Source organism: Lactuca virosa, chromosome 6 (genome assembly GCF_052849685.1).
Source record: "Lactuca virosa cultivar CGN04683 chromosome 6, Lactuca_virosa_CGN04683_v6, whole genome shotgun sequence".
Lineage (NCBI taxonomy): Eukaryota > Viridiplantae > Streptophyta > Magnoliopsida > Asterales > Asteraceae > Lactuca > Lactuca virosa.
The window spans coordinates 238,811,394-238,833,745 of NC_136431.1; the positions used below are offsets into that span (position 1 = coordinate 238,811,394).

At 37.3% G+C, this 22,352-nt stretch overlaps 1 protein-coding gene and 1 non-coding gene across 2 annotated transcripts; one reads left to right on the forward strand and one right to left on the reverse strand.

The window, feature by feature from the left end:
- Positions 1-18,654: 18,654 nt before the first annotated feature.
- Positions 18,655-18,761, reverse strand: LOC145122954 (small nucleolar RNA R71). The gene has a single exon (XR_013714837.1). It is a non-coding gene; the product is annotated as a small nucleolar RNA R71 (small nucleolar RNA).
- A 1,009-nt stretch (positions 18,762-19,770) lies between these two features.
- Positions 19,771-20,277, forward strand: LOC145122394 (uncharacterized). Its single transcript, XM_079057998.1, has one exon. It carries the CDS (start codon positions 19,771-19,773, stop codon positions 20,275-20,277), a length of 507 nt encoding a protein of 168 aa, XP_078914124.1.
- Positions 20,278-22,352: the final 2,075 nt, after the last annotated feature.

The following is a 22,352-nucleotide window of genomic DNA, read 5'->3' on the forward strand; positions in this document are numbered from 1 at the left end:
ATACTAGAAGAATTACATACCTTTGTTAGTGATTTAATTCCTTGGGAGATTGAGAGCCAAGCACCAATAATGTGAATGCCTCAAATGGAAATCACAAATCACCACAAACTTGGAAGAGCACCCTAATACTCTAGAAATCGGCCACACCTTATGCACACACACATACAGTGCATTTTCAAGCACCATAAGCCTCTTTATATAGTGTAGATGATTAGGGTTATGAACCATGCAAACCCTAATAACCCATGTCTTTTCCTATTCCAAGGATCCATGGGTTAAAAGCTCCATGGATCATCCATGGACTCACATTCAAGCTTAGCCCATTTCCTTATGAGTGTTAGCCCACACTATATAAGTACAATAGCCCATTATTTAATTAGTCACCTTATGATCACTAAATTAATTCATAATTAATTTAAGATCAATACTAATTAAATAATACAATTTCATATTAATATATTATAACTTATAATATATATTAGTAGGCCGCAAATATACTCTTCTCATAATGTTATCCATATAAATAGTTCGGGTGAAGTGCAACCCAAATGGACCATGCCGGGTCGGGCCAAGTATATACCAAATAAGTTATGGACTTAGACACCTTATCCAACAGTCTCCCACTTGGATAAGTCTGATAACTGTATTTTCCTATATAGCTTCAGGAACCAACCAGCAATCGTAGCTCTCGAAAACTCTGTTGAACTATGAAGCGCCATTTTAGATAAGTGATCACATAATCCTCTGCTCTCATGATATCAGCCGGACAAATACATGGAACAATGTCTTACTTATTGTCCAGCAGTTTGTTTCCTGATTTCCGATTTGTTTGACAAAGAACTTAATCGAACACATTAATTTAGTTCTGACCGGGCCCGGTACATAGGTCAAAACAAAATCATCGAGGGGCCCAGATATCGCTTCTATTTCTAGAAGGAACATATAAACTTCGACTCATATGCTTGTTCTACTACTTATTGAATTGCACACAAAGGCACGTTTTATAACATCAAGTTACTGATGCGTTTACGTGCAATCAGTGCACAACTAACTCATAGGTAACAACTCATATCTCTAGGTTTGAAGACTTATATGATATTACCGTCTCACGATCACTCGAGATAAATTCCATGAAGTGATACAAGTGAGCGTGGGTTTATTCCAATACTCATAACTTATGAGTATTCATGAATGTTGTAGCAACCATTGCTATGGCTAAACACCTTTAGTCATCTACAATCCCAATTCATGACAGTCTTGATTCATACCTACTTCCGACATATGACCGACTGTGGAGAGTTTGAATAAATTTATTATTCTGGAACTCAAAACATGCAAAGCTGAAACAATAGTAAATAATTGACAATGATAGCAACACCTTACTCATAAATAAATCACAAATTTTATTCATCATCAAACGTCGATTACATTTTACAAGTTTCAGTAATAACTATCTAATCTGTGAAACTAATATCGTCCCTCAGCCCGATACGCCTCGCATGCTGCAAATGCCTAACCCTCGTCAGTCCCTTCGTAAAGGGATCCGCAGGGTTCTCATCTGACGATACCCTCTTTGGCATGAGGAGTCCCTTTTCTATCCTGTGTCTTATGAAGTGATATTTTCTGTCAATGTGTCGGGATCTGCCATGGTCTCTTGGTTCCTTGGCTAAGGCAACCGCACTATTTCTGTCACAGAAAATCTCCATAGGCACCTTAATAGCTGGTACAACTCCAAGGTTTCCGATGAAGTTCCTCAGCCATATCGCCTCCTTTGCCGCTTCACTCGCTGCTATGTACTCTGATTCACAAGTCGAATCAGCTACAGTCTCCTGTTTGGAACTCTTCAAAGTGATTGCCCCTCCATTTAAGGTAAAGACCCAGCCCGACTGAGAGCGGAAGTTATCCCTATCAGTATGAAAGCTAGCATCACTATACCCTACTACTCTCAAGTCATCTCTCCCACCAAGGGTAAGGATCCAATCCTTAGTCCTCCACATATACTTGAGAATATTCTTTACCGCAGTCCAATGAGCCTTGCCAGCGTTCCCCTGATATCTGCTGACCATGCTTAAAGCGAAGGCCACATCAGGACGAGTACAAGTCATAGCATACATGATCGAACCAACAGCGGAAGCATAAGGTAATCGACTCATCTCAGCTATCTCATCTTCTGTACTCGGGCTCTGAGCCTTGCTCAGTTTGGCATTGCTTTGGATCGGTAATTCTCCTTTCTTGGAATTCTGCATGTTGAACCTTTTCAACACCTTATCCAAGTAGATACTCTGACTAAGTCCAATTAGTCTTTTACTCCTTTCTCTTAATATCCTTATCCCTAGGATATAGGCAGCTTCTCCAAGGTCCTTCATAGCAAAGCACTTCCCAAGCCAGGACTTAACCTCCTGCAAGGTTGGGATGTCATTTCCTATGAGTAGTATGTCATCCACATACAGTACCAAAAAGCTAACTATACTCCCACTAGCTCTGACATACACGCAGGACTCATCTTCACTTCTTGAGAAACCAAACTCTTTGACCTTCTCATCGAAACAAAGATTCCAACTTCGAGATGCTTGTTTCAATCCATAAATGGATTTCTCAAGCTTGCACACTCTATTGGGGTACTCTGCACTGACAAAACCTTCTGGCTGATTCATGTAAACATCCTCAGCCAACTTTCTGTTAAGGAAAGCGGTTTTGACATCCATTTGCCATATTTCATAATCATGAAATGCAGCAATGGCTAGCATAACCCTAATAGACTTAATCTTTGCTACTGGTGAAAAGGTTTCATCATAATCAATACCCTGAGTCTGAGTAAAACCCTTCGCAACCAGTCGAGCCTTATAAGTGTGCACTTTCCCATCCATGTCGGTCTTCTTCTTGAAGATCCATTTGCATCCGACTGTCTTACGGCCTGGTACATTGTCAACCAAGTTCCAAACTTGATTGTCATACATGGACTGTATCTCGCTGTCCATAGCCTCCTTCCATTTAGCAGACTCTGGGCCTGCCATGGCTTCCTTAACACTGTTAGGTTCATCCAGATTTACCAGTGTACTGTCACTGATAAATGTATCACCTTCCGTAGTAATATGAAATCCATAATAAAACTCAGGTGTGTTCCTAACCCTTGTGGAAGGCCTCGGAAGTATAGACTCGTCAGCTGGATCAACAGGAATTTCCTCCTCAAGTTGATTGCTAGTGTATGAGGTTCCTTCACCAATTGAGTCTTGAATTTCTTCAAGGTCAATTTGCCTCCCACTGTCTCCTTAGTTTATAAATTCTTTCTCTCGAAAGACCCCTCTCCTAGCCACAAAGACCACATTCTCACAGGGTATGTAGAAGAGGTAACCAAAGGATTTTTGTGGGTAGCCGATGAAAATACACCTTTCACTTCGAGGTTCGAGCTTGTCATGAGTCTCGCGCCTCACGAAAGCCTCGCAACCCCAAATCTTGATATGGTCCAAATTGGGAACTTTCCCAGTCCACATTTCATGAGGTGTTTTGGCAACCTTCTTTGTAGGGACTAGATTAAGGATATGGGCGAAAATCTCTAAGGCATACCCCCAAAAGAGATTGGTAGCGAAGCTCGACTCATCATAGAGCGAACCATGTCCAACAAAGTTTGATTACGCCTCACAGCTACACCATTCAGCTGTAGTGTCCTGGGAGGTGTCAATTGTGAGACAATCCCACATTCCTTAAGATAGTCGACGAACTCAGTACTAAGATACTCACCACCTCGATCGGATCGAAGCATCTTAATGTTCCTGCCGAATTGATTTTCTACTTCCTGTTTAAACTCTTTAAACCTTTCAAAAGTTTCTGACTTATGTTTGATTAAGTAGACATAACCATATCTACTAAAATCATCAATAAAAGTCACATAATAGCGATTAGCATCCCTTGTGGCGGTTTTGAATGGTCCACATACATCACTTTGTATAAGGTCCAACAAACCCTCACCCCTTGCACAAGTACCAGTGAAGGGTGATTTTGTCATTTTTCCAAGTAGACAAGACTCACAACTATCATCCGACTTGAGGTCGAACGACTCCAAGACTCCATCCTTTTGGAGCTGGCCTATGCGTTTCTTGCTTACATGTCCAACACGACAATGCCACAAAGATGCTTTATCCAAGCTAGTAGAAGAATCAATACATAATACGTTATTTCCCAAATTATCTACAACCGATACAGCTTCATACACACCATCACAAGGTAATGCTTTAAAATAAAGAACATTATTAAAGAAAGCATTAATACTACCAACTTCATTATCAAAAGAAAAGGTAAAACCTTGTTTGTACAAAGCATGAAAGGAAATAATATTCCTCACCATTTCAGACGAGTACACACATTTATTCAAATCTAACTTTAACCCACTATCTAGCAACAAATTATAAACTCCAATCTTGGCAACAGGTGCAACCTTCTTGTTCCCCATGATTAAGTTTATCTTTCCGTGCTCCACATCCTCACTTTTTCTTAGGCCCTGCAAGTCACAACAGATGTGAATACCACAACCTGTATCAAGAACCCAAGAATTAGAATATGGTGAGTTATTAGACAATATAGTGTAAATACCTGCATGGGATGGTTTCACTTTCCCATCCTTGACATCCTGCAAGTACTTTGGGCAGTTTCGCTTCCAGTGCCCCTTATTTTGACAGTAGAAGCATTCAGCATCCTTAGGGATGGCAGAAGGATTGATAGAACCACCTTTGGTTCCAGATGAGGAGCCTTCAAGGGACTTTCCCTTGGTACCCTTCGAAGGGTGCTTCCCCTTCTTCCCTTTGCCTTGCCCGATAGCCAAAACAGGGGTAGTAGTAGGAGTAGGAGTAGCAACCGACTTATTCTTAAGACCACTTTCGGCAGTCTTCAGAAGTCCTTGAAGCTTACTGAGTGTGACTTCCTCCTTGTTCATGTGGTATGTCATACGAAATTGATCATAACACGAGGGCAAGGAGTGCAAAATGATATCAATTGCCAACTCCTCAGGGAAGTTCACATTCAGTTTCATTAGACGGTCCACATACCTTTGCATTTTCTGCATGTGGCTCGTGATTGGTTCGCTATCCTTCATACGGGTAGTGATCATGGAGGAGATTATTTCATACCGCTCTTGACGAGCACTCTGATGGTACCTTTCCATCAGATCCTGATGCATCTCAAAGGGTAATAGTCCTCATAGGACTTTTGGAGTTCAGCTGTCATGGTGGCCATCATGATGCTTGCCACCTTGGTGGCATCTCTTTCATGTGCCTGATACTCAGCGACCTCCTCAAGAGTAGCAGTGGACCCATCAAGCTCCTTTAGCACCTTATCGAGGACATATTCCTTGTCCTCATAACGAGTGACCATCCTGATGTTTCGGATCCAATCCATGAAGTTGGAACCATCAAAGATGACGCTCCCACAAAGGTTCATGAGGGAAAAGGAGCCAGTAGGGTTAGAGCCCGAAGCATTGTTGTTGGAAGACATCTGAAAAGAAGAAAACAAGTTTAGATTAGATATATCGAATCCTTAATAATACACCCAAATGTAATATTAAGGCTAGGATCCAACACAATATATTATAACTTAGAAGAGGGATGCCGTAATCTAAGATATAACATATTTGAAGGTAGGTGAATGACGATTCACCAATTTCCACCATGAAAACGAAATGAATTATTAGGTTTAATTGGTTTTGAAATTCCTAGATTCTTTTGAGATTCATTGAACTTTTCAATGGCATGTTTCAATCTCGATTGTGCCCTTCAAGTTTTGTGACCGGGATGCCGAGGATCACAAAACAAGGTGTGAATAACCATGCAAATTCACTTGGTACCCTTAATATTATCACCTAATCAATGTGTCGGTTAACCACACACGCTCCACCGATCTATGATAAACATTAAGTTACCCTTCGTGATCCTTACTAGTCCAAGTTAGTGTGCCGGTTAACCACACACGCTCCACCAACGACTTGGTAAGGTACAAAGTGTGAATTTCATGGGTTAGCACCATATTCACATTTTCCTAAAGTAACTAAGATTGGGAATTTATTAAAGGTTTAGTTACTTTATAATACTCATTATACTTTTAATGAGAATTTAAAGTCATTGTCCTACCCGTTCGGCTAACGACCCTTCACCGATCAAGGAAGCGGTGGGTGAGAATGAACACCCATTAAGTTGCCATTTTATAGGCAACAACCTTATACCCCCCCTTACTAACGGTAAAACGACTTAATCTTATGCATATATATAATAATTAACCATTAATGTTATAAATAGTATAAGGGTTGAATTTTAACTTTTAAAACTCTAAGGGTTTGGAATTAAAGTATATTAAAGTGTGTGTAACTTTACAAATTCCAAAACTTGAGGACAAGTTTTGAAACTATTCAAAACTTTTCATTTCATAACTTATGAATTAAAGGTTCATAAAATGAAGACTCTTCATTTTCATGTAACTTATGTGTTTTAAGTGTGCATAAATAAAAGTGACCTTTGAAAATCCATAACTTGAGGACAAATTATGGACTCCATTAAAACACATAAATGATCAAGAATTATTAATAAACAATTTAGCAAATAATTCCTATGATCTAACAATAATTCATAAGAACATGAACATCATATCAAAAATTCCAAGAACATATGAACACATATTATCATGCAATTTTGATATAAGCCATTGTAAATGGATTAGCATAAACATTACACCATCTAAAACAGGTTTTATAACACCAAAACAGTTTAGGGTAATGTTTCTAGTCCATTTCCAGCAGCAAAACTCGAAAATCTGCATTCTGAGGCTTCTACTCGTCGAGTGCACGAACCTACTCGACGAGTAGGATGAATTTACTCATGGACTCGGCGAGTCCCCCCATGGACTCGGCGAGTTCATGCTGCAGAATGCAGAAAACTTGAGTTTTTCAACAAGTTTGCATCAAGTATCAAACAAACAAGCCTAGGCTCTGATACCACTGTTGGGTTTTGAGCAAACTAACACTCCTAAGGTCTTCATGCAACCCTAGAAACCTTGGATCTATGTTTGTCTAAAATACATGCAAAATAATTTTCCAAGGTTCATAACCTATCTAGCATACATGGGGTACTTTTAAACATAAAAGATACTAGAAGAATTACATACCTTTGTTAGTGAGTTGATTCCTTGGGAGTTTGAGAGCCAAGCACCAATAATGTGAATACCTCAAATGGAAATCACAAATCACCACAAACTTGGAAAACTTATGAGAGAGCACTCTAATACTCTAGAAATCGGCCACACCTTATGCACACACACACATAGTGCATTTTCAAGCACCATAAGCCTCTTTATATAGTGTAGATGATTAGGGTTATGAACCATGCAAACCCTAATAACCCATGTCTTTTCCTATTCCAAGGATCCATGGGTTAAAAGCTCTATGGATCATCCATGGACTCCCATTCAAGCTTAGCCCATTTCCTTATGAGTGTTAGCCCACACTATATAAGTACAATAGCCCATTATTTAATTAGTCACCTTATGATCACTAAATTAATTCATAATTAATTTAAGATCAATACTAATTAAATAATACAATTTCATATTAATATATTATAACTTATAATATATATTAGTAGGCCGCAAATATACTCTTCTCATAATGTTATCCATATAAATAGTTCGGGTGAAATGCAACCCAAATGGACCATGCCGGGTCGGGTCAAGTATATACCAAATAAGTTATGGACTTAGACACCTTATCCAACAGTGTACTCGCCCTGATGTGGCCTTCGCTTTGAGCATGGTCAGCAGATGTCAAGGGAACCCTAGTAGAGCACATTGGATCGCAGTAAAGAGTACTCTTAAGTACCTACAAAGGACTAAGGAATGGTTCCTTATCCTCGGTTGGAGCGATGACTTGAGAGTGCGAGGGTATAGTGACGCTAGTTTTCAGACTGACCGGGATAATTTATGCTCGCAGTCGGGCTGGGTCTTTAACCTGAATGGAGGAGCAGTGACTTGGAAAAGTTCCAAGCAGGAGATCGTAGCTGATTCAACATGCGAATCAGAGTACATAGAAGCAATTGAAGCATCGAAGGAGGCAATATGGCTAAAGAACTTCATCGGAGACCATGGATTTATACCGACCATAAAGGAGCCTATGGAGATTTTCTGTGATAACGAAGGTGCGGTTGCCTTGACCAAGGAACCGAGGGATCATGGCAGATCCAGGCATATCAACAGAAAATATCATTTCATTAGACATCGGGTAGAAGAGGGACTCCTCGTAGTGAAGAGGGTATCGTCAGAGGATAACCCAGCAGATCCCCTTACGAAGGGACTGTGTAGGGTTAAGCACTTGCAACACGCTAGGAGCATTGGGCTGAAGGACGATATTAGTTTTAGTGATTAGATAATTTCAGAAACTTGTAATAAATAAATTGTAATTAACATTTGATGATTAAATAAAGGAGTTTTATTTATAAGTAAAGTTACTGTCTTGTGTTAATTATTTACTATTGTTTCACTTTGCATGTTTTGACTTCCTAAATAATAAGATTAGTTAAACTATCCACAGTCGATCGTACGTTGGAAGTAAGTATGAAAGAAGACTATCACGAATTGGATTGTAGATTGTCTAAGCGTTTAGACATAGCAAAAGTTTGCTGCAACGTTCATGAGTGCTTATGAAATATGATTTGAGTATTGGATTAAACCCGCAGTCACATGAATTACTTCATGGAATTTAATCACGAGTGATTTTGAGATGATAATATCATATAGTCTTTAAACCTGGATATATGAGTTGTTGTTTACGAGTCGGTTGTGCATTGATAATGCGTAAACACATCAGTAACTTGATGTTATAAAACGCATTGTTGTGTATGATTTGATGAGTAAATAGTACAAGCATATAAGTCGAAGTTTATCTATTCCTTTTATCCTATGAGGGTAAAAGCGATATCTTGGTCCCCTCAATGATTTGGTTTTGACTTATGTGTCGGGCCTGGTCAGGACTGAATTGATGTGTTCAATTAATTTCTATGTCAGACATATCAGAGATCGAGAAATAAACTGTTGGACAATAAGTATGACTATGTTCCATATATTTGTCCACACGATATCTTGAGAATGGAGGACTATACGATCCCTTATCTAAAGGACGTGTCATTCACTAGGTCAGAGTTCGGCAGCGGCTATTGAGAGCTACGATTGCTAATCAGATTTTGAAGTTACATTGGCAGTTATAGTTATTAGACTTATCCAAGTGGGAGACTGTTGGATTAGATGTCTAAGCCCATAACTATAAATGGGATTTACTTGACCCGATAGTAGCATGGTCCTTTTGGGTTGCCTTCGCACTGGTGACTAGACAAGATTACTGTTGAGGAGAGAGGCTGATTTATTATTAAGAATAATAAATTGGGGCATAAATATGATTTATTAATATATTATATGAATAATATATTAATTTGGAATCATCTTATTAATTATTAGTTAATCAGAAATTAATTTGGAAATAATTTTGGGATTAAAGGAACTGATTAAAAGTACAGGGGTTGATTTGTAATTATTTGATAGTTGAGGCATAGGGCCATTGGATCACCCTTATTAGGGCTAAGCTGAAAATCCCAGAATGATCTGGGAGTTTTCGTCCAAGGCCTAATGCAAGGAGGTCCATGGACTTGCTTAGGCCCTAAGCTAAGGGATTAGGGTTTCCACCCTGAAACCCTAGCTCGTCTCAAGTATAAATAGACCCCTAGGCTTAAGAATTCGTCCCACCCCTTGAGAAACCCTAGAAGAGACGATTTCTAGAGCTAGTTACATTCTCTCCTCTCTCTCATATTCATCATTTCACTCTTGTGTGTTTGTGAGCCATTAGAGGTACTACATTTGTGGTACTTGTTCTCAAGAGCAAAGGAACTTCAAAATTTAGTTGTTATTACTATATAGCAACAAATGTATGTATTCTAATCCCTTTTTGTTTGTAATTTTCGAAATATTATATGCATGCTAGGGTTTCCTTTTGTGTTCATTTGTTGTATGTCTAATAGTGAAAACATAGATCCAAATTAGGGTTACATGCACACATAGGATTGTTTGTATAAAACCCAACCCCAGAGGTAGTGTACATCGAACAACATTTCTTCCCAGATAGCGAAGGTCGAGCTGAACCAATCAGAGGAATTTCGAAATCAAAGGTAGTCAAACGTTGAACGGTGAACAGTAACCTCTGAAAAATTCAACAGAATTTCGACATCCTTTTCCTCACAAGGACGAACCAGCAACTGTGCTTGCATCAATCATTCCTAAATCATTTAAGATCCTTAGAAATGATTTCTCATCTAAAGTTTTTGTAAATATGTCTGCAAGTTGATCCGTCGTTTTGACAAGATGAACCTCGATATTACCATCTTCGACATGATCCTTGATAAAATGATAGTGAAGAACTATGTGTTTTTTCTTTGAATGTTGAGCTGGATTATGGCAAATGCGAATAACAATTTGTGAAACACAATATCAAGGGATCTTCTTCATATTGATTGCATAATCATGAAGTTGGCTTTGAATGCAGATGATTTGAGAAGTGCAAGCTGCAGCAACAACATACTTCACTTCTGTTGTGGAAATCGAAACACATGGTTGTTTCTTCGATTGCCAGCTTACAAGCTTCCCTTCCAAAAGTTGACATCCACTAGTTGTTCTTTTTCTGTCAAGTTGACACCCACCAAGGTCCGCATCAAAAAATGCTTGTATGAAGAATCTAGTCTTCGAAGGGTACCATAATCCCAATGAAACAATTCCTTTGAGATATCGAAATATGTTCTTCACCGCTGTTATATGGAGTTCTTTAGGATTCAATTGATAACTGGCACAATTGCAAACAGCGAACATGATATCATGTCTACAACAGGCTTATCCATGGAACGACTTAAGCGCGTGCCGACTGCCATCGATACTTTTACTTCTGAACTATTCGTCATACCAACCAAGTTACGAGTATACTTCTCTTGATTTATGAAAATATATTCCATGCTTTGATGAATATGTAATCCCATAAAATTATTTATCTTACCCATCATGCTCATTTCGAACTGCCTTTTCATCATATTTTCAAATTCCCTAGACAACGAAGGGTTAGTTGAGCCAAAAATAATATCATCTACATAAATTTAAACTAGCATCGGATGATCCCCAACCTTCTTTCGAAATATAGTAGGATCTACTAATCCTTTTTTAAATTTATAGAGTTTCAAGAAATTGGTAAGAGTTGCATACCAGGCTCGATGTGCTTGTTTTAAGCCATATATTGACGTATCAAGTATATAATAATGATCAGGAAATTTGTTATTTACAAAACCTGGTGGTTGTTCGACATAAATAGTTTCTTCCAAGAATCCATTTAGAAAAGTGCACTTGACATCCATTTGGTACACATCAAAGTCTTTATTTGCTGCATATGCAAGAAATATTCGAACAGCCTCGAGTCTTGCGACAGGGGCAAAAGTTTCCTCATAGTTAATACCTTCTTGTTGAAAATATCTTTTTACGACCAGTCTTGCTTTGTTTCAAACAACATTTTATTCTTTATCCATTTTATTTTTGAAAATCCATATTAAACCAATGACCGAAACATAATCAGGTTTTGGAACTAGTCTCCAAACCTTATTTCGTTCAAATTCAACAAGTTCAGATTGCATTGCAACAATCTAATCAGGATCTTCCAATGCAACCTTAACTACTTTTTGTTCCATTTTTGAAATGAACACATTAAACATACAGAATTCCTGGTAAGCATTCAGTATCTCGTTCTTAGCTCGAATTTGAGCACGCGTCATAACTCCATCATGAGGATCACCAAGAACCTGTTCCTTTGGATTGCTTCATGTCCATCTGTCCATCGGTGGATATGCATGATCAAAACTCAAAGGTGCATCTTCAAATATTTCATCCATTTCAGAACCTTCACTTGCATTCGACACATTATCAGAACATCAGGAAAATTTTTAGTTTGATTAGTAGAAACATTAGGTATTGATCCATTTTGCTCCTCCTCGACTAATCGATTTTGATTGTGATGCTCCCCCTCGACATCAACATTGTTCTGTCCACGCTCCCCCTCTAAATGATGTGCATTTCGATCATGCTCCTCCTCAACAGTTGAATAAAGAATATGATCATTTGAAATCGAACTCAGGTGCTCTCCCTCTACTTGATCACCCTGCAAAACAGGTAGACGTTCGACATGTACTAGAGAAGTTGAGGTAGATTAGGAGGCATCTTCTTCCCTAATTACCGTCGAATCATCAGAATGCTTCGATGCTTCAGGAATGCAATTATCATCAGCATGAACTTCAGCATCGATTTCTCTATCTGGAATACCAAAAATTAAATCACAGTCAATATCAAAAGAATTCAAAATTGTCGACTCATCATTTGTGTCAGAAAGAATTAGCGTTTCTGCGAAAGTCTGTTCGACAAGTTTAACGTGATAGTCATCGAAAGTAAGATTGAACGTTTCCTCAATCTTTGTTGTTCCCTTACTCAACACCCGATATGCTACAGAGTTGTACGAGTATCCTAAGAATATTCCTTCATCAACTTTTTACTGATATTTTAAAAGTTTATTTTTGAGATTCATGATAAAACACCTGCAACTAAAAACATGAAAAAAATTAACATTAGGCTTTCGATTGTTGATAATTTCATAAGGGGTGATATTAAAACGACGATGAATGAATGAACGATATTGAGTAAAGCACACGGTTGAAATTGCTTCTGCCTAGAGATATTGAGGCAAGATTCGTATATGTCAGCATTGTTCTTGCTGCTTCGCAAAGAGATCTATTCCTCCGTTCGATAACACCATTTTGTTGTGGTGTGTAAGGAGATGAAAAATTTTGCGAAATACCTAATCTAGCCAAGAATGAATCGAGAGTCTAATTCTTAAATTCTGAACCATTATCGCTTTTGATTTTTTAACTTTCTTCCTCAGAATTAATTCAATGTTCTTATTGAAATCTATCACCACTTGGGTAGTTTCAAACTTCTGACGAAAAAAGAAAACCCAAATAAATCTTGAAAAGTCATCAACAATGACCAATATGCACTTCTTCTTATTGAGTGTCTCAACAATAAAATATCCACAAAGGTAAATGTGAAGAAGTTCCAGATGTTCGATGATCTTTGAGTCGATGACGATGGGATGACCTTGAGGATGTTGCTTTCCCTGTTCACAAGCTGCAAATAACGAATCGTTATCAAATTTTAATATAGGTAAGCCACGAACAAGATCATTTGTAACTAGTTTGTTAAGATTCTTGAAATTTAGATGGGAGAGTCGACGATGCCAGAACCAATTGAGATCTGATGAGGATTTTGAAAGTAAGCAGACTGAGGGAACACCAACAATGGGCTTCATGTCGAGTATGAACATGTCACCTTTCCTTTTCGACTTAAGCAAAACTTCATTTGTTTCTTTGTTTTAGATGAAACTTCCTTCTTCATCGAAGACTACTTGATTTCCAATGCCCACAACAAGTTGTGAAACACTTATCAAATTGTGTTGTAAACATTAGACATATTTCACTCTGTTTACAGTAAACATCCCGTTCATTACTTTTCCATAACCTTTCACTTTGCATTTTTGATTGTTTCCAAACTTCACAACTCCAGCATTATCCAAACTTCTATAGTCTCATAGATTCTACTTTCGACCTTTCATGTGATGAGAGCAACCACTATTGATATACCAATGTTCATCTTACTGCTCGCCACATAGTATATGCGATCATTCAAAAGAATTTAGGCCCCAAGGTTTTTAGGGTCCTTGGATATTTAGTTTGAAATGCATTGTGAAATGAAGAACCTAGCACCCAATTTCGAACTTTTGACTTTAAACGATCGATTAAATCAACTTAGACAGAGTTGTGCATCGATCATGCACTAGTTTGGGTTCGACACTGACTTTCACATTTCCATCAACAATTAGTTGTGTTTCAACCTTTGTCATGGGAATTTCTTTCCACCGTTTCACTGATGGATTCGACTCCAATGATGACGAGCTACCATTTCGCGAATCATTTAAGTAGCTTTCATAAGCGTACTTAATTTTTTCTTCAGAGTACTTTCCCGATTGGTATTACTTCCCTTTTCCTTCGAGCCAATCGTTGATATTTTTCACTTCATTCTCTCTTTCACAAACGAAGCTTCGACTTTCTCTTTTGAATCGGGATTTGAAAAGTGAGGTTTTGTTGGCTTAAACGGTTCATGTTTCTTCCTTTTTACTTCAAATTTTTCAAAATTTATTTTTAGAAAAGATGGTTTTGGAGAATTTTGAAAACGATGTTGATATTGATTATTGTAACAAACTGATGTTCAATTAAAAACCTTTTGTCCTTCAGGAAAACTTCTTTGACTTTGAGCTTGATTGAAATTTCTTTGTTCATTACTTCGAACAAAATTTCTTTAAAATTTGTTTTGAAAAAACCTTCCTTTTTGAGGATATGAAACAAAATTCCATGAACGTTGGTTTTGAGCAAAAGTTACATTTCCTTTTTTTTTTGAACAATTGGAATTCGAACTTATTTTTGAACATTAGATTTACCTTTTGAATAATCATTTTGCTTTTGAGTGGACTTGTTTTGAACAAAGGTCTTATTTTGAGAAAAGTCTTAACTTTTTCAGATGGTTTTTGCTTAAAAACTTTTTGATTTTGAAAAATCTTGACATTTTTCCAATAAACTTTGTTTCGTACTTTTGACATCGAAACACCTTCCTCTTTTACAACTTTTTGAAGGCTTTCAATGAAGATTTGTGACTTGGTCTTTTGATTTTTCAAAACAGTTTCATTTGTTTGCACATCGGCGTTTGATTTTTCAGATTTTACTTCCCAAACTCGTTTCGGTTTTTGTCTTTGAAAAGTATTTGAGTTTTTGTTTAAACTATTTTCAACTGTGCTTTGGTTCGAGAAGAAACCTTCTTTTGTCACACCTTTGTTATCTTCTTCAAAAATTTTGTTTGTCTCAGGATTCACCTTGTCACCATTTCCTGAAGTGACAAACACTTAATTTGGGAACACAACTACATAGGTACATTTGAAAGACGGATAGACAACTAAATTTGGTTCTTGATAGTGCAAACCCTTGTCTTTAAGCACCTTGTTGAACTGCTTCGTTTCTTCATAAACCTGTTCAATAACAACTCTGGGAATAGTTGTTTCAATCGAACCGTCGTCCTCGTCACTATCACTAGCATAGTCTTCAACAACCACATGATTATAATCATAAACTTTCGAAGTAGAGGGTTGGTCAGAGTTAACCTTCTCCATATGATCATGACAAATTTCTTTGCCTTTAACCATCGAAGTGACATTAATGACAAATAATTGAGAACAATCGACAGTTTCCTCTTCCTCAATTTCACTGATATTGTCAGAATCATCTTCGATATCAGCAAAATATTGTTGAGAGTCTAATGTCGAATTGTGATTCATGTTCAAAATTTTGACTTGTTCAGATTTAGAAAGAGTTTCATTAACAATATGCACTAATTCATTAGCATTCAAACATTCATCAATTTTAACAATTCCATAAACATATGAATCATTAGGTACTTTATCGAATTACAATATTTTCTTTTCACAATCATAGGAAGTAGAATCAATTTTATCTCTTTCGTACTCTAAGAAAGGTAATAGATTCCTATGTTTCTCTTTGTATATGTCTGAAGAGTGATGAAGGTCAGTTAATTTGGCATACAATCCCTTATCGCTGTGATAATAAATGTTTCGCTGTTTCATTAACAAAATATTATCATCTCTAACATAATCCTTATCTAGAGTGATATTTCGCAATTGCATCTCCAAACTATCAATTCTACTCTTCTTAGACTCCAAACGATTTTGAGTATTTAGCAACAAAGTGTTCGTACTCTCAGCTTCGCTACTAACATAAATTAGCATATCATTAACATATAAGAGAGTATCATCAATATCAGATAAAACTGTAAGATAAGAACTTGAAGGAATATCAAACGATTGAAGAAGACAATGTACCTTCGATGTCATCGGTGACTTATCAGCTCCTATTGACACGAAGCACCTCCCAGTGACTTTTTCCTCTTCTTCAAAATGTGCAAACATCGCACCATGGGTGGGGTTTCTCATCTCTTCATCGTCTGAACCAGAAGACCAAATCTGGTAGGTTCCATCCTCTTCATCACCTCCCTTCGCGACCAACGAAAAACCTTTGGTCTTCACTCTCACTTCTTCCAGCCTTTCGACATAGTATGCCTCGTCTTTAACTCTCTCTTTCTTCTCCTCTTTCTTTCTCAGCATGTAGTGTATTGCAACATAATTTGTACCATTACAGTAGTTACAATCGAACCCTGAATTTCCCTCAAGCTTTTTCTCATTCTTCTCAAGAACACTATTGCTTTCTTTCTTCTCTTCCTTCGACTCCACTCTTGTTCCTTTTCCAGATGAAGTGTTACCCTTCAATACATTGTTGCTTTTGTATTTCGGATTGAAAGGATTCTTGAAGAATTTTCTTCACTTTATTGTTTGAATAAAATGCCACAGACTCATCTTCTGAATTCATCAAAAATCCTTCATCTTCAAAACCATCTTGTTCAACAACTTTGATCTCAGAGTCTTTTGCTGAAACCTTTGACATCAAGGCCAGAGGACCTCCTAGACTCATCTTCATTTCCTCAGAAATTTCATTGATTTCGCTCTCATGAGCTTTGAGCACATTATACAAGTATCCCAATGAATAGCCATCGAAGTTTTGCTGAGTTTTTATCATAAGGTTAATGTTCCTCCACTCATTTCTCAATCCCATAAGGAATGTAAGATTGTATTCAAGAGTAGAGCATGTAACTCCATAACGGTTGCACTTGAAGATCAACTCATTCAACCGATCATAGTAGAGTTCGATGGTTTCATTTTCCTTCTGCTTGAATTCACCTAGTTCAATTAAACATTGCTTCACTGAGCTATTCTTTGTTTTCTCGCTTCCCTGATACTTTTCTTTCAAAGTATCCCTAATCTCTTTAGCAGACTTGCATCCTCGAATGAAGTTGTAAAAGACCGGTGGAAGAGCACCGCGAAGTTCACGAAGACACTTTTTATCATTAGCTTTTTGTTTATTAGCTTTCAAGGCAACATCGGCAAAAGAACTAGCTATTCCTACTTGTTCTAGCCTTCCTCGACGGTAATTCCCACTCGTAACACAACGCCAAAGATCTTCATCGATCACGTTGAGATAGTCTTCCATGCGATCCCCGCACTGCTTATTATACTTTGGAATGAGCATTGGAATCTTAGTGGAAGATCCAATCAAATTAGAAAAGCTAGACATTGTGTTTACATTGAAATTCGTCATTGTTGTACGGATAAAAGTGACGAAGAGATTCAGAAAAAGAGTTCACGGATGAATCTATCAGTAAATGATCAGAAAACACTCGATCAATCAAACCGATTGCAGAATCGAAACAAATCAATCGATTAGAACAAGTTTTCTTAATCAAAAGTGCGGAAATCTTTTGAATTGGAAAGAGTGATTCAAAAACTTTTGAAAAAAAAAACGAGAAAACCTGTAAAGACTGAATGTAACCTGCTTTGATACCAAATGAATTGTGTTTGAATCGAGTATTAAGAACAAAATCAATAATAGAAAGAGTATAAAACACAATCGTAAATAAAGTCTGTTTGGCTCTTTGATTTCGTATAATTGAGTATACAAGTTCACGAGAGTGAATAGAACAAAGTGCTCAAAAAATTACTCTCGACTCCTATACTAACCCTCTTTATAGGGTGATATAGACGCACAAAAAATACCTAGGACTAGACATTAAGCTTCAACATCTGATATTGCCTTATATAATATATACATCGCGAGGTACTTGACTTCAACATCGACACTACCCAGACCTAAAAAGTACTTTGACACATCACTAGATAGTTCGACCCTTACAAGGAAAAGGGATAAGGCTTATCCAAGGAAATCTGCCTTATCCAAGACCCCTTGATCACCTATATAAACCCTTCCTTAGCATTGGAAATTTCGGCCAACACATCCTCTCAAAGGAATTATGAAAATTCCATACTCTCCCCTCTCTCTTCAATAGCCTCGAACTTCAAGGTTTGGGTGTGAACCATTAGAGGCACACTATTTTTGGTGCTTGCATTCTAAAGCTAGATCAAGAAGTAATCATTGTTTATTTACTAGAATAAGCAAAAGGTATGTAATTTCTATACCCCTTTCTTTGATAATTTCAAAAATAGCAATGTACTTTAGCGTTTCTTGAATTCAAATTGTTGTGTGCAAATCATAGTGAGAACATAGATCCTTAGGGTGTATACAAACTTAGGGTTAATGTTTCTCCGCCACAATATGATTTTTGAAACAAGTAAAACCCATCAGACATACCTTCGCCGGGAAATAGTATGAAGATGCTTTCAAGCACATTGATGAGGTTAAAGACATTGCCAACTACTTTCCTGTTCCTAATGTGCCAAGAGAATCCGTGTTACTAAGGATGCTTCCGATGAATTTTACCGGTGAAGCCAAGGTTTGACTGAAGTCTCTTGCACCCGGATCCATTACCACATGGGAAAACCTTTGTGATGCTTTTATTGAATAATTTAGTCCACCTTCAAAGATCTCAAAGCTTAAAAAGAAGATTGCTAAATTTCAACAAGAGGTTGGAGAATCATTGTATGAAGCATGGGAGAGATACAAGGGTTTGCTTAGAAGTTGCCCTCAACATGATCTTAATGTTCAACAAGAAGTTTCGATTTTCTATAATGGAGTCAATGTAACAAATAGACAACTTCTTGACTCACAAGGGCTAATGACAAAGAAGGAGCCGACAACTATAAAAGAATTGATTGAAGAAATTGCAAAGCACTCACGTGAGTACCATAACCCACGAGACGATGTTACTAGAGGCAAAGTAAATGGAGGGAATGAGAATTTGGCTACAATCATAGCTAAACTAGAATCTATTAATAGGCGAAAGATAAAATTAGATCAATCAATTGACGCCTTTATAGTTGGGTGTGATAATTGTAGTGGTCCACATTTGACCAAGGATTGTGATTTGGATGAAAATAGGAACAAGAAAGCACAAGTGTTCTACTCAAGTGGTGACAAGTATGATGAAGATTGGAGAAAACCTAAGAATGAGTGATTGCCATATGAAGAGTATAAGAAGCAAAAGGATGATAAGGATAGACAAACCGGTAGAGGTTTCAATCAAAAAGAGCAACCAGCAACCCGAAAAAAGATGGATTACGAGTCGGTACTTCATAGATTTATGGAAGCATATGAAAAGAGACATGATACTATTGATGCCAATGTGAGGAATTATCAAGCTTCCATAAAAAACTCAGAGACTCAACTTGGGTAATTGACCACACTTGTCAATGAAAGATTGCCACATAAAAATCAAGACCGAACGTCACAACCTCATGTCATGGCGATCTACACCGAAGAACAGGTTCGCTCTGAGCCAATAATGACCCATGAAGCAGCTACAATAAATCCTAAGTCCTGTTTGGAAAAAGAGAAGCCCAGAGCCAAAAGACCAAAAAAGTGAAGTGCACTATAGAGCTTCTCCATGTCGTGGTCTCAAGAGGATGAAACTTTTTCGTATTTTCATTTGTATCAGGCTCCTTTACCATTCCTATCTCGTGCAATCAAACATTCTCTGGATCCTAACCAAAGGAAATTTATGGAACAAGTGCTCCCATTCCCTATTAATGCCCCATTCCTCAAATCAATGGCGAAACTTCCAAAATTTGCAAATGATGTGATGACCAATATAAAAGAGTTGGAAAATGCCTCAACAATAGTTCTTAATGAGTTGTGTTCAACTGCAATTATCAAAGGATTACCAATTAAGTTAGGAGATCCAGGTCAACTCACCTTGCCTTGGGAATTTGACAACTCGGCTTCTCTTAATGCTTTAGCCGAGTCGGGGGCGATCATTAATCTCATGCCATACTCTTTCTACCAAAAGCTTAGATTATCAAAGCTCCAAGACACAAGGATGACCATTGGAATGACGGATCACTCGAACACATACCCACAAGGAATAATTAAAGACTTATTAGTAAAAGTGGGAAGGTTTGTTTTTCCAGTTGACTTTGTTGTTCTCGACATGAAGGAGGATGAAGAACTTCTGATTATTTTAGGAAGACCATTTTTGAGTATTGCAAGAGAATTAGTGGACATCCATGACTCAAAGCTCACACTTCATGTGGAAGATGATGCTATTACCTTTTAGATGAGTCCAAAAGTAAATCATGAAGAGCCAAGAGATAAAGTCTCAAAGATGGAAGCCATGGAAGAAGATTTTGATGAGGTAGTTGCAATTGAAAAAATGATGGAAGAAGAGTTGAAGGTTTGGGAGGATCCCCATGGTGAAAAAGTCAAATGATTGATACTAAGAGCCTCGATTCCCATGACATTAGAGGTGATTGCATTTACTACACCTAAGGTTCAAGAGGAAGAAGAAGTTGATAATATAAAAGATGATTTGTATGAAGAAGTGGAGATAATCAATAAAGACATGGGTAGGGACTTAGAGGAGCCAACTATGGTCAAGATGGAGGTAGAGAAGGAAGATCCTAAGGAAGATGGAAAGAAGGTAAACAAGGCAAAGAAGCAAGGTAAAGGGGTAAAGCGCAAATATGAAGATGATGCAAGTAAAAAGAAGAAGGAGAATTCATAGAATCCATACAAGAGAAGAGTTCAAGCTTACAAGAGAACATGGAAGGAGAAAAAGGAGTAAAGGGAGATCCCACTCCCAACCGCAACAACGTAGAGTGGGAAGGAGTCCGACACACGCCTCCCCAAAAAGAAGCGCTTTGCGGGAGGCAACCCGATGTTTTAAGAGTTTTCTTTTCCTTTTAATTTCTTTTTCGATTTTAGTTTAGTTTTTTTTAGTATAACCAATTGATCATGTGTTTCTCTAGTCTTCTAAATTTAATTTGTAGTATTAGAAAGAAAGTACGTGAAACAGTGAAGGAGCTTAATGGATGAAGAAATCGTGCAATTTTTGAAGATCACAATCGAAGACCATGTTTTTAGATAAGTGTAGGGTTCTCACATGATGAAAAGAAGAGCATTCTGATGAATATTTACTAGAAAATAAAGACCGAGAATGGTTTTAACCATTAAGAGGAGTCGATGCATTACTTTGGTTCTTAAAAGATTCTCTGAGAAGACACCACGTCGTGGCAATTTATTTTATCGCGTCTGCATCTAATTGAACCATGGCGTGGCGTCCTTAGACCACGTCGTGGAGATATTATTTTGCTCGACCATTTACGACTTCTAGCTTTATACCATGTACTGGCGTTGCTTTCCCACGACGTGTCTGAGTTTTGGCACACTTTATGTGAAGATTGGTTACACATTTGCATTCACAAGAAGAAGGTCCAGAAGTACTGTTTCCAGCAATTATACGAGAAGTCCAATCTTTCCACACACTTTCAGAATTCGATCTTGCCACTACTAACCAAGAGGAGTCTTTTCCAATTCTCTCTCTTTAAATTAATGTTCTTTTATTGTTTTAGCATGCAATGGGGGACATTACATCGTTTAAGTGTGGGGTAGGGGTTGAATATAGGATAACAAGCATTCTGATTAAAAATTGAAAACTGACTAGGATTTAAAAAATATATTAGAAAGATTTGAAATAATAATATAAAATTGAACCTAGTTTAAAAAAATTTATCAAGTTGAGATTTAGGTTGCTAGCATTGTGTGGGACAATCCGATGAGAGTTTCAACGTTTATTTGACCCAGTATGTGTTACAGTTTATTTGTGGCTTCCCTATCCTAGTGAAATTATGGAACAAAAACATGACCTTGTTTAGTTTGAGGGTCACAATATGTTTAGCATCGTGTACCCGAAATGTATCCAGGAGAGCTTATGTAGTCATTGCAACTTAGACTAATACCTCTAACCAATAAGGGTTGAAGTTAAGTTTCCTTGCTTAAGCATATGTTTTTATAGGATTTTTAAATTTGAGTAAGAAAAAGAAAAAAAAAAGAAGAAAAAAGTGGAAAAAGGGAAAAAAAGAAAATGAAATAGAAAATGAAAAAAAGTTGCAAAAGTTGAAAGAATAGGAGTCTACAAAGCTAGATCAAGAAATATGAAGAAATGTTCAAAAACTGAAGACTCGAGAATAAGACAATTTGCCAAGTTATTATTATTTATTGTAACTTTTCTTTCTAGGTTATTTTTCCATATGTATGCTTGGGGGATTAACCAAAAATTACATTGAGCTTAAGAAAGATTTCTAAGGATATATTTAGAGGGATGCATAAAATGAGTATTATTCAAAAGAAGTG

Coding starts and splice junctions, on each gene's coding strand:
- LOC145122394 (XM_079057998.1), top strand. CDS start 19,771: ATGGCGAAACTTCCAAAATTTGCAAATGATGTGATGACCAATATAAAA.